The sequence below is a fragment of the Chionomys nivalis genome, chromosome 16, assembly GCF_950005125.1.
Source record: "Chionomys nivalis chromosome 16, mChiNiv1.1, whole genome shotgun sequence".
Classification (NCBI taxonomy): domain Eukaryota; kingdom Metazoa; phylum Chordata; class Mammalia; order Rodentia; family Cricetidae; genus Chionomys; species Chionomys nivalis.
This window is the reverse complement of record NC_080101.1, coordinates 33,088,793-33,102,788: the sequence shown is the minus strand read 5'-3', so window position 1 is coordinate 33,102,788 and position 13,996 is coordinate 33,088,793. Positions and strand designations below refer to the sequence as shown.

The following is a 13,996-nucleotide window of genomic DNA, read 5'->3' as shown; positions in this document are numbered from 1 at the left end:
TAGGATATACTGAAAGCTTCTCTGGAGTATAATTTATTTTCTACTTCTCAGAAATTTGATTATAAAGTCAGGCACACCTTTAAACCCAACATTTGGGAGGCAGAGGCAGGAGGATCTCTGTGAGTTGAGGATAGTCTGGTCTACAGAGAGAGTTCCAGGACAGCCAGGGCTGAACAGAAAAGCCCTGACTCAACCTTCTCTGGAGAGGAAATATGTCTATTTAACTGAATAACTGAATATTACATATTGTTATATAAAGTTTGTACATAATATGATACACAAAGTTCATAAAGCTATGCACTTAAAACTGAGATCAAATTTTATACTAGTGAAAAATATGTAAGTCATAATGTGATTTGTAATTATAAATCTGAATATCAGCTTTATAATATTTTTCAATATTATATTGAAAATATATAATATTTTGTTATATATTTGTTATATATATATTTGTTATATTTTTGTTATATATAACAAAGCTTTGTTATATTTTTCATCTCATCTTTACCTGCTGAATAAGCTAAGCAGAAATCACAATAGGAATCATTATTTCTTTTTCTATATAAGAAAACTGAAGTTTAAATTAGTATTTTTGTTTGTTTGTTTTTTGAAGACAGGGTTTCTCTGTATAGATTTGGTGCCTCTTCTGGAACTAGCTCTTATAGACCAGGCTGGCCTCGAACTCAGAGAGATCTGCCTACCTCTGCCTTCTGTGATTTTAGACTGTGATTTTGGAAAAAAATTAAAATATTCACAGATACTTTTACTCTAAATTAAAAATACCAGCATACTAATTATTTACATAGACATCTTTTCTATGACTTTAGTAAGTAGCCTATAACTTAAGAGTACAAACCATATGCATTTCTTCATATTTCTAAGTGTATGAAGTCTTGAGAAAACAAGTCCTCGAAGGACAAAATATACAGTGCTAAATAAAATGAACACAACAAAGAAAATAACAAACAGAAGGTAGTGAAACAAGAATAAGACACAAATAAATGCCTAGGAAATATACAGTCCCTGCAACAGATAAATATCATGCCATTTCTGTACTAGCCTAGACAGGCTCTTCCTTATGTCAGTGAGTCGAGGGTACCGTGATAAGTATTCCTGACTTGCGACAACAGACCATGAATGTACGAGCAAGAAATGCACCTAGCAACAGCTGACTCATCAGAGAGTTGATCCTAATCTTAAACTACTTAGTCTCACTGGTTCTGACATTTCTTCTAATGAAATCACCTGCACTGGCTCCAAGCACATCCTATACTGCACTGAAAGGGTTATAGAGATTCAGTTACAGACATAATTTGAGGCTAGCCTAGCTCAAAAAAATAAACACATTTTTTAATGAAAGAAATATTTAATAGACGCTATCGTCAACATATTTTGGAGATTTTTTTTAACATTAAAATTTCATGGGGCTGGAGAGATGGCTCAGTGGTTAAGAGCACCAGCTGCTCTTCCAGACCACCTGAGTTCAATTCCCAGCAAACACATGGTGACTTACAGTCATCTACAGTAGGATCTGTTGCCATCTTCTGGTGTGCAGGTGTACATGCAGATAGAGCATTCATATATAAAGTAAAAAAAACTTAAAAGAATAAAAAACTTTATTTTAAGAATTTACAAATAAAAAAGCACCATGAAGTGAAATTATTACATCTAAAGTCCAAAGAAGATTTTATTATATAGACAAATTAGTTTTACGGTTCCACAGAACATATGCCCTCCTTGTAGGATCTAATATCTTTTGTTAGAATTTATAGTCAGTAAAATTCACACTTAAAAGTTGGGCTTCTTTGAGCTCATTTTCAGTTGATGGCCAGTTTTCTAATAGCTTTCTTCCTAGACAAGCACAAGTAATGTGAAGATAAGGAGACACGCTAGGTCTCTAAACACTACCAGTAAGAACGTTACTAAACAAGATGGAGGGTCATTTATTCAACAGGACACCATGGCACACGCTTTAGCAGCAACATAGAATGATGTACAAAATTAAGTGCAAAATCCACATGCTGAGGAACGTCGTTTCTCTTCAAGAAAGAAGAGTTCTCCAGTAGACATACTTACTGTCACACGTGGACTCTAGCTCTAGAGTGACAGGTAAGAAACTGGTAGCAGTAGCTGTATGAAAGAGCAGTCGTCTAAAGATTAATGGGACAAGGCTGGCCTTGCCTGAAATTACAGTTGCCTTCTAATTATATACCATATTATTTATCTCAGAGCTAAAAAATTTCCTTTGATAGATTCTATGTCTACCTCAAAACAGGACAGAGTCATTTTGAAAGAGGAACCCACAATTGAGAAAGTGTGCCATCACACTGACCTACAGTGCGTTTTCTTAATGTCATTGATGTGGGATGGCATAGCACACAATGTGTAGTGCCACACCTCAGCAGATAGTTCTGGGTTCTAAAAAAGTCAGGCTGAGCAAGCCAGTAAGCAGCGCTCCTCCATCACCTCCGCATCAGCTCCTGCCTCTAGCTTCCTGCCTGCTTTTTTCCATTATGAACGGTGATGTGGATGCATAAGCACATAAAGCCCTTCCCTCCCCAAGTTGCTTTTAGTAATGGTGCCTAATCAAAGAGGTAGAAACCTAAACTATAGCACCAGTATACACTAACATACACAATGATTTGCTTTAGAATGTCATTTTAACACTTATTGTCATATTTATATTCACCTTTAATCATATTCATCTCCCCAATGGTCCCTTCCTGCTCCAAAATGGGTCCTACTTGCATGTTATTGCTGTTGCTGTTGTTTTTAATCTGAATTCCACACGAGGGAAATGTATCTGTTGCTACATAACTAATAGATTTGCAACAATATTACTTCTTTCCTGGCATTACCACTATATAATAAAATGAAGTCAACTGATAGCGGATGTCCTTCTGTATATATGTGTTGCTTTTATTAAGTTAATGAAAAAAGCTGTTTTCATCAATGGCTTAGCAGAGGAAAGCCAGGTGGGAAATCCGAGCAAAGATACAGAGAAATGGAAGGCAGAGTCAGGTCAGGTGCCAGTCAGCCACCGAGGAAATAAGACATGTAGAAAATGAGGTAACGCTGCATCAAAGCACTGGACTGGGCTCCCCAAGTCCAGTTTAAGAGTGGGAGGAGTGAGAATATGAGCAAAGCAAGATCATGATGCGTTCACCCACTGAAACAGTTAACCTGAGCTAATGGGAGCTCACCAACTCCAGCTGGACAGGAAAGGAAATAGATAAGTCCCACTAGTCCCTCTGAATGTGGGTGACAGTTGTATGGCTGGGGTAGATTGTGGGGCCACTGGCAGTGGCACCAGGATTTATCCCTACTGCTTATATTGGCTTTTTGGGAACCTATTCTCTTTGGATGGACACCTTGCTCAGCCTGGATACAGTGGGGGAGGGCCTTGGATCTTCCCCAAAGCAAAGTGCCTTACTCTCTCTGGGGATCTGCGGGGGGAGGGGGAAGATAAGTGGAGGGAATGGGAGGAGGGGAGGGAACTGGAACTGGGACTGGTATGTAAAATGAAAAAAACAATAAGTTTTCTCTTGTAAAAAAATAAAAATAAATAAAAATAAGAAAGAAAGAAAGAAAGAAAGAAAGGAAGGAAGGAAGGAAGGAAGGAAGGAAGGAAGGAAGGAAGAAAGAAAGAAAGAAAGAAAGAAAGAAAGAAAGAAAGAGAAAATGAGTTAACACAAGGCCACATGGCAATACATGGGCTAATAGAAATGGGCTAACTTAAGATGCAAGAGCTGACTAGGAATATGCCTGAGACATACTCTGGTCAAACAGTGTAGTAATTAATACAGCTTCTGTGCGACTACTTGGGTCTGGGTTGCCGAGAAATGAAAGCACAGTCTCTGTCTACAAACAACCCCACCACTTAGCAGCAGATGGTTAAGTTGCCTGGCTTCTACAAGCTTTTATTTAAAACAGTCTTACAGCCGGGCGGTGGTGGCGCACGCCTTTAATCCCAGCACTCGGGAGGCAGAGGCAGGCGGATCTCTGGGAGTTCGAGGCCAGCCTGGTCTACAAGAGCTAGTTCCAGGACAGGAACCAAAAAGCTACGGAGAAACCCTGTCTCGAAAAATCCCGCCCCCCAATAAATAAATAAATAAAACAGTCTTACAAAACAAAAACAAAACAAACAAACAACAACAAAAAAAAACCCAAATATCAATACAGCAAATCTCTACTAACATAAAGACGCTTCCAAAATAGGATATCAGAGAAAGATTCTTTGTGACTTGTTTAAACTTGATTTTGTCATGTGCAGTACTCACTGCTAGCTGATTATCAAGACTCACACCTCATCCTCCGAGTACTATTTTATAAAATTAATCAATGTTTGAATGCATATTCTTTTGCATGAAGAAAAAGGCAGTAAGGCACACACATTCCTACCTTTAAAACTGTCTCATTGGTCAACAGTGCAACTTGCTTTTCTGAAGCTTGTTTTTCCACGTACCTAAAATTTTTGTCATCCCATACAGAAAAAGGGGAATATTAAGCAATTTATATATTCGAATAGCATGTTGGAAAAATAACTACCTAGAATGGTTTCCCTATTTTTTACATTTCTTTTCAAAATTAAATTCAAGATAACAGTTCATAATTGCCTTAATGATAATTAATCAAGTCATAAAAGTAATATAATGTCATTTCTAAAAGATAACTCTAGAGAACTTACAAATTATGTAAAATATTAGTAAAAATTTTTTATGTTAAAAATTTAAATCCAACAAAGAAACTCCATCACTAAAAGCAGCATGGTTCTACACTGTAAAATAAATTAACATTCCATTCCTCAGTCCAAAGCCAACTGAAGCTAGCATTTTTCATTTAATCCTAGTCTCTAGTATAAAATACATTAGACCCATTTTTTTACCTCCTAAATGATGGAAGGCGCCGGATGTTTTCACATTGATTAACTGAGAAAAATTTTACTCTTTTCTTGGCTTCTGGGAGATCACAGCACAGAACACTCAGGGGTTGCAAATAAAAATGTTCTAGTAGGGAAAGCTGAAAGAAATGATATTTTTTTATAGTTTGGTAGTAAACATTTTGCCCTTTACCTGCTTAATTTTAACTCTTTGTTTTTTTTTTTTTTGTTTTTTTTTTTTTTGTTTTTTTTTTGGTTTTTCGAGACAGGGTTTCTCTGTGGTTTTGGAGCCTGTCCTGGAACTCACTCTGTAGACCAGGCTGGTCTCGAACTCACAGAGATCCGCCTGCCTCTGCCTCCCGAGTGCTGGGATTAAAGGCGTGCGCCACCACCGCCCGGCTAATTTTAACTCTTTTAAAAGCAAATGTGTATATGGTTGGAGAGCATTTGTTGCTCTTGGAGATAAGAGGTTGGGTTCCCAGTAACTAGAAGCCAGTGACCATTTGTAACTTCAGCTCCTGAGAACTGGACATTTTCTTCTGGCCTTCAAGGCACTGTACATGTGCAACACTAACAGAATTGTAGGACAAATACCAAGCACAAAAATAAAAATAACTATTAAAACAATTATGCTACAATAACATTGCAACAGTACTTATAGACCTTTCAAGACTATAATTCTGTGGACAAGGTCAGAAAAAGTAATCTCAGAAATACATACTAAAAGAAAACAAAACAAATAGATGAATACATTAGTGCGAAACTAGTTAAAATTATTGCAAAAATTATATGGATGGGACTATTATATGATCTAAAGATCTATTGGATACTCAGAAAACATCACCCCAAATTATACTACCTGATCTCTGTTCAAATAAATACAATGTTGCAGTTCAAATAAATACAATGTTATACCTACTGATAAGTGTGACAAAATTCTGTACCTTCAAATGCAGTTTTAACCCATTAAAAAAAAGTACTCACTAGTAAAGAACTGCTGCTGTCTTCATAGGGATGACTTTCTAAATTCTACAGTGACTTAATAAGATTATCATTTTTTTTCCTGATTTTAAGCAAGCTTCTCAGGAATAATTTTGTTTATTCAGATTACCTTGTATCCCATTCTGTTTTCTGTAGCTATAATAAAGATCATGACCAAAAGCAATTTAGGAAAGAAAACAAAGGGTTTATTTGGCTTAAATATTCCAACCACAGGTTGGGTGATGGTGGCACACGCCTTTAATTTCAGCACTTGGTAGGCAGAGACAGGTGGATCTCTGTGAGTTTGAGGCCCGCCTAGATTACAAACCGAGTTCCAGGACAGTCAGGACTGTTTTACAGAGAAACCCTATCTTGGAAAACCAACCAACCAACCAACCAAACAAACAAACCACAAAAAAAAAACCAAAAACCAACCACAGAACATTATTGAGGGAAGTAAGAGCAGAGATGGAACCACGGAGAAATGGGGTTTATAGGCTTGACTGGGCTTCCATTCAGCAACTTTTCTTATACCCAACCCCAGGATGAGCTGCCCAGAAGTGGCACCACCCACAGTAGGATGTGCTTTCTCACGTTAATCAACTATCAAGAAAATGTCACCACGACATATCCAGTGTGGTAGAGGGATTTCTTCAATTGAGGTTCTTTCTTCCCAGGGGAACTTTACATCAAATTGACAAAAAACCAACACACCGTATTACTGGACTGATAGGTCTTTAGAAAATAGCATTCCCAGGGCTGGAGAGATGGCTCAGAGGTTAAGAGCATTGCCTGCTCTTCTAAAGGTTCTGAGTTCAATTCCCAGCAACCACATGGTGGCTCACAATCATCTGTAATGAGGTCTGGCGCCCTCTTCTGGCCTTCAGGCATACACACAGACAGAATATTGTATACATAATAAATAAATATAAAAAAAGAAAATATCATTCCCCAAAGGAAGTTAATGATTTAACATGTTCTTGTATATACAAATTTTAAAATATTTGGGTGGCTACAGGGTTGCTGTGATGTTTTCTCTATCCCGAGTCTCTGCAGAGTTGTTACACATGACTTCACCTGTCAGATGGCCCTTCTGTGCCTACTAAGACAGTCACATGATTCCTGCCTGGGCCCATTAGGTGCCGCACTGCATGCGTTGTATTGCATATTATCCTATGCTTGCATCCTTGGGATGAAACCAACTCCATCAGGGTATGAGGATCTTTGTTTTTTTTTTTTTTTTTTTTTTTTGGTTTTTTGAGACAAGGTTTCTCTGTGGTTTTGGAGCCTGTCCTGGAACTAGCTCTTGTAGACCAGGCTGGTCTCGAACTCATAGAGATCCGCCTGCCTCTGCCTCCCAAGTGCTGGGATTAAAGGCGTGCGCCACCACCGCCCGGCTAGGATCTTTGTTTTGATCAATTTGGTTTGCAAGTATTTTACTGATAATCTAAATCTATACTAATCAAAAAAATTAATATGTAGTTTTTGATGTTATAATTGAGTACTTACCTGGTTTCAGTGTTAGGGTTATACTACCTTTACTTAAAGATTCTGAAACACCCCCTTCTATTTTATGGAGTGATTTGAGGAACAGTGGTATTAGTTACTCTTAAAATAACAGAAGCTCTGGAAGATCTCACTGGTCCTAGCCTTTCCTTTGTTGTTAAATTACTACTCTTGCTTACTTTTGGTAACTAATATGTGTTCCTAGAAATTCATCCCCTTTTTGCTTCTATTTTCAAGTTCCCTAGGATTAAGTTTTTACAATTTTTCCCTAATTATTTCAGTGGTATGTGTTATCATATTTATTTTTCATCTCTAACTCGGGGTCTTTGTTGAGGTGGTTAGCTTGGCTTTGGGCTTATTGGTCTTGTTTTTGCTTCTTCATTGTGGTTTGAAAAGGTATGGCCCCCATAGACTCATGTGATTGAATGCTTGGCCCATAAGGTGTGGCCTTATTGTAAGAAGTACGTCACTGTAGGGGCGGGCTCTGAGGTCTCATATGCTCAAGCTATGCCCAGTATGGCACAGTCTCCTGCTGCCTGAGGATCAAGATGTAGAACTCTCAGTTCCTTCTCCAGCACCATGTCTATGTGCATGCTGCACCGTTTCCAGCCATGACGAGAAGAGACTGAACCTCTGAACTGTAAGCTAGCCCCATTCAATGTTTCCTTATAAGAGAAGAGACTGAACCTCTGAGCTGTGAGCTAGCCCCAATTCAATGTTTCCTTATAAGAGAAGAGACTGAGCCTCTGAACTGTGAGCTAGCCCCATTCAATGTTTCCTTATAAGAGAAGAGACTGAACCTCTGAGCTGTGAGCTAGCCCCATTCAATGTTTCCTTATAAGAGAAGAGACTGAACCTCTGAGCTGTGAGCTAGCCCCAATTCAATGTTTCCTTATAAGAGAAGAGACTGAGCCTCTGAACTGTGAGCTAGCCCCAATTCAATGTTTCCTTATAAGAGAAGAGACTGAACCTCTGAGCTGTGAGCTAGCCCCAATTCAATGTTTTCCTTTATAAGAGAAGAGACTGAACCTCTGAGCTGTGAGCTAGCCCCAATTCAATGTTTCCTTATAAGAGAAGAGACTGAACCTCTGAGCTGTGAGCTAGCCCCAATTCAATGTTTCCTTATAAGAGAAGAGACTGAGCCTCTGAACTGTGAGCTAGCCCCAATTCAATGTTTCCTTATAAGAGAAGAGACTGAGCCTCTGAGCTGTGAGCTAGCCCCAATTCAATGTTTCCTTATAAGAGAAGAGACTGAACCTCTGAGCTGTGAGCTAGCCCCATTCAATGTTTCCTTATAAGAGAAGAGACTGAACCTCTGAGCTGTGAGCTAGCCCCATTCAATGTTTCCTTATAAGAGAAGAGACTGAACCTCTGAGCTGTGAGCTAGCCCCATTCAATGTTTCCTTATAAGAGAAGAGACTGAACCTCTGAGCTGTGAGCTAGCCCCATTCAATGTTTCCTTATAAGAGAAGAGACTGAACCTCTGAGCTGTGAGCTAGCCCCATTCAATGTTTCCTTATAAGAGAAGAGACTGAACCTCTGAGCTGTGAGCTAGCCCCATTCAATGTTTCCTTATAAGAGAAGAGACTGAACCTCTGAGCTGTGAGCTAGCCCCATTCAATGTTTCCTTATAAGAGAAGAGACTGAACCTCTGAGCTGTGAGCTAGCCCCATTCAATGTTTCCTTATAAGAGAAGAGACTGAACCTCTGAGCTGTGAGCTAGCCCCATTCAATGTTTCCTTATAAGAGAAGAGACTGAACCTCTGAGCTGTGAGCTAGCCCCAATTCAATGTTTCCTTATAAGAGCTGTCACAGTCATGGTGTCTCCTCGCAGCAACAAAACCCTACTCTCCATTTCATTTGTCTCTGCTCTGAACCGCACTACCTGATCTCTCAGTATAGTGATTGGAAACTTAAATTATTGTTGTCTTCCTTCAATAAACCTCAAAGCATGGTTTTTTTCCACAGCATTGCTTGCTCAAAACATTAACTGTGGGTTTACTTTTCTGCCTCCTTTACTGGATAATTGATAATCTGAAGACAGATTTCTTTTCTCTCTTGATATCTAGGGCTCAGCACAGTGCCTTCCTTACTGTAAGTACCCAGTATTTCATGAATAAAGAAAATGAATGGCAGAACAAATTTTAGAGGTCATTCTCTCATTCAATTCCATAAATTAATAAGGTAAATGCTATCTTGATTTTAAATTATTTTTCAAAAATCCAGTGAACAAAAATGGTAAATATCAGCCTACAAAATAACTATGATTATGTACAGAAAGACTATATATGAAAAAATAACTTAAGGCCAGGAGGTGGTAGCCCATGCCTTTAATCCCAGAACTCGGGAGACAAAGGCAGGTGGATATCTGAGTTTGAGGTCAGTCTAGCCTATTCAGAGAGTTCAAGGACAGCCATAAATACACAGAGAAATACTGTCTCAAAAAATAAAACAATAGGGGCTGGAGAGATGGCTCAGTGGTTAAGAGCATTGCCTGCTCTTCCAAAGGTCCCGAGTTCAATTCCCGGCAACCACATGGTGGCTCACAACCATCTGCAATGATGTCTGGCACCCTCTTCTGGCCTGCAGACATACACACACACAGAATATTGTATACATAATAAATAAATAAATTAATTAATTAAAAAAAATAAAATAAAAAAAATAAAAAATAAATAAAACAATAAAAACTTAAGAGTTTCTAAGTTTCTAAGGATAAAAAGATAAAGATTTTCATATTAGACTTTTCCAATAAAGGTTATAATATACAGGTCTTAATGAAACTGACAACTGGCATGTACCCACAATGACTATACTTTGATAACTTAGGTAGTTCCCAAGAAAAGTAACTAATATTAACTTTTAAACAACTGAAAAATGGGGTCCTTTTTAGGTTAAAACCAATGTTATGAAGTTAAGATAAAGAATCAGCTTACGCAATTCATATGACTCTAATGAGCATGCATTCACAATGCATACAAATAAATATTAACACACATTTGTACTAACAAAATATAGCATATCACTTATTTTCATATAACCAAAAAATGTGGTTTTACAGTTTGAAAACATGTCAGCAGCAAAGGCCACAAACACACACAGAACAAAGCTGAAGACATCCATTCTCTGGCTCAGAACAGAAGTCTGTTGGTCCCTAATAAGTGGCACTCCTTAGGTGAGAAGCCTGTAAAATTTCATCAAGTTCTAAGCAAAAATATATCCTTCCCCTCCAGTCCGAATCTCAATGGTTAAGACTCTAATGGAAAGAGCACTTTTACATTACTGGTAATACAATGTTATCTTCTACAGGTGACTGCATGATAAGAAAGGAAAGGTGGGCCCTAGAATTTATTCTTTTTAGATCTTACCATGAAAATGTCTTCATCATTATACTAGTCAATCGGGAATAATGTACACTACGTACAGATGGTGAACTTTCAACTCACCAGTATTTTCTTACCTTAAGTCCTTTGATGAAGTTTCGAATGGAGAAATCATGATATAAAAAGATGTTGGTCAGAACCTGTAACGCCTTTTTACTTATTTTAAAAGGAAATTGAGCTGTAAAAAGCAGCTGAAAGAGACAGAAGGGTGGAAGACATACTCCTTAGTCTTTACTTATCATGAACATGAAGGATAAATAGCAAGACACAACAAATATGAAAGCAATAGTAACTATCTATACTGTTCCTTTTTAAAGATCAAACATCAAACAAATAGTAAATTTTATTTACTTGAGAGTGAAAACACCAAAAAGCAATTTGCATTACAATCCCAGGGTATGTGGAAGGCGGTCTTACCAGGTAGCCCTGGCTGTCCTGAATTTACTACGTACACCAGGTTGACAAAAACAACAACAAAAAAATTAAACCCAGAGCTCTGCCTGCTCCTTCTCCCGAGCGCCACCATGTTCATGTTCAAACTACATTCTAAACCAAAGATGTCTGCCAGCTTCCATTAAATCTCTGATCTTCAAGTAATGTACACATATTTATTTAGTTATATAGTTAGCAGTATAACCTCTTTTCTCATACCAGAAGATTTAAAAAAAAGATGCACTTTTTTGCTATCAAATAAGTCTTCTCTCCCTCTGATCCAAACTAGTGAAGAGCAGTAAGCTATTTGGTACTGAATGAGAACATATGAAGAGCAAAAATGATTTTTCTTTTTGAAACTACAGAGCAACTTGCATTATTTGGTTAGTTTTCATTGAGCTACAGTGATGCTTTACATCTGACAACCAAACCTTATACTAGAATTTTTCTTTTTCTTTTTTCTTTTTTTTTTTTTTTTGGTTTTTCGAGACAGGGTTTCTCTGTGGCTTTGGAGCCTGTCCTGGAACTAGTTCTGTAGACCAGGCTGGTCTCGAACTCACAGAGATCCGCCTGCCTCTGCCTCCCGAGTGCTGGGATTAAAGGCATGCGCCACTATCGCCCGGCTATACTAGAATTTTTTACAAAAGTATATTTGCACAAGGACAGTTACATTTGGTTACAATTAGTCAATTTTAAACTGAAGTAACTTTTTCTAATGTGTCAATAAAAGGCCCTGCATCTGTGTGGTGCACTTACATCTATGCGGACAAAATACTCACACAGATACAATAAAAGTAACTCTTAAAACACTTAAACCATCTTATCTAAAATATAAGGTCAAAACAGTCTGGTAATGGTCTGAAGTCCATAAATTCTGTAAAATTTTACTTATTACTTTTACAACTCAAATCCAGAGCTTGCCTTCTACACTACCAGATAAGTGGTTATTAGTGGGCTTTATCTCTAAATCTCTAAATTAATTTTAAAAGCCTAATCTTTTCAACTAAGTAATGAAAACAAGAATAAATATAGCTGAGTGGTGGTGGCACACGCCTTTAATCCCAACACTCAGGAGGCAGAGGCAGGTGGATCTCTGTGAGTTCAAGACCAGCCTGGTCTACAGAGCTAGTTCCAGGACAGGCTCCCAAAGCTACAGAGAAACCTTGTCTTGAAAAACCAAAAAGAATGAATATATACATAAAATCACTTTCATAAAGCTTATTTTTATTTGGGAGGTAATTTTATACAAAGAGAGACTATTCAAGAATAAACATAATTTAATAAAAGTATTAAAAGATATGCAAATAAGTTGAACAAAATCTGAGAGACACATGATATTGGTATCACTTCTTACAGACAATGGATGTCTGGTACTGTGTGTTTCACTCCATGGCATGGGTGGTAAGCATAATTCCTTTTTACCTTATCAAGAATTACTGTCAGGTGCTCCTTGGAAGACAGAGACTGGAACAGCTCTATGCACAGCAGAGATGACACTGCATGAGGAAGCAGTCGATGGATAATAACCGGAGAAGTGGCGATTCCAAAAATGAGAATTAGTGGAAATTCATGCAGATGCTGACTGGTTTTTAAAGAAAGATACAAAAGCTTCTTCAGCAAATGTCTTTCAATATATTACACTTCAAAATGATTATTTTAAGATGTTCTTTTTTGTTGTTGTTGTTTTTCGAGACAGGGTTTCTCTGTGGTTTTGGAGCCTGTCCTGGAACTAGCTCTTGTAGACCAGGCTGGTCTCGAACTCACAGAGATCCGCCTGCCTCTGCCTCCCAAGTGCTGGGATTAAAGGCATGCGCCACCACCGCCCGGCCTAAGTTCTTATTAAGTTTTCTAGGTCATTCATTTGCTTTTTAAAGTAAAAAATAATAATAAAATGGCCACCTTCCAGATTGATTCCAATCAATCCATATGGATCCTTTTCTTTTATAAACAAGGATACAGAGATCCATGAGATAACCTAAGTTGTGTAACAGTGTGTCAATATCACTTAACATACTCTTACTGACTGAGACTCACCTAGTCTTCCTCACATCAGTCTCTCCTTCCTTTTCACACATACATAGCTTTACACATATGTAAGGAATCCTTTTAATGGACACATTCAGAAGAATCATATCCCTTCCTTCTATTTCTGTCCTAAATATCCTGAATGTGATCATATCAGCACAGCTAAGACAGAACAAACAGCACTATTCATGAGGGGCTCTGCAGATCACACCTCTCTGCACTCCCCTCCTTCCTACTGCTTTCCAGTGTGGGCTGCATGCCGTTCTTTCTCCATTCACAGGAACTAAGCACAGCACTCTCTTGTGTCTGATCTATGTTCTTTACTTTTGAGTCCACAGTACCATCAAAGTTAAGCACTGTTCCACGCCACACTGCACATCTGCAGAGAATGTTACAAAGTTTAAAAAATGTCTTAGGACATTAACCCAAGAAACACACTTCAACAGTAGAGAATTTGCTCAGGCATGCATGAAGTTTTGGGTTTTATCCCCAGCCCAGGAGGGAGGGGTGACTGAGGGGATAGATGACTATATCTACAACTCATTATTCAATGAGACAAAATCCTAACAAAATCACTCAAAGTAAGACTTTTTAGTATGTTAGCTGACATATAGAATATGCATGACAAAGTTAATTATATGCTAACAAATATACAATGGGAACAAATGTCATGGGAGTTTAAAATAGGGTTAGTTACTTCAATTTTAAGTCTCACAAGATTGCCTTAAAACACGACATTAAAAAAAATCTTACTGCAAATATATAGAAATAAGATACTTTCATAATGAAA

At 37.9% G+C, this 13,996-nt stretch overlaps 1 protein-coding gene across 3 annotated transcripts in view; it reads right to left on the bottom strand.

Annotated features, from left to right (window-relative positions):
• The window catches only part of Orc3 (origin recognition complex subunit 3), a 49,401-nt gene that overhangs the window by 19,395 nt on the left and 16,010 nt on the right, over nt 1-13,996 (bottom strand). For 2 of the 3 annotated variants that reach the window (XM_057790504.1, XM_057790505.1), the window contains 4 exons: nt 12,604-12,763; nt 10,827-10,940; nt 4,886-5,019; nt 4,402-4,465 (listed from right to left, as the gene is read on the bottom strand). In XM_057790504.1, the coding sequence (XP_057646487.1) occupies nt 4,402-4,465; nt 4,886-5,019; nt 10,827-10,940; nt 12,604-12,763 (472 nt within the window). The remainder of the gene's footprint in view (nt 1-4,401; nt 4,466-4,885; nt 5,020-10,826; nt 10,941-12,603; nt 12,764-13,996) is intronic. The other variant, XM_057790506.1, reaches the window with a different exon arrangement.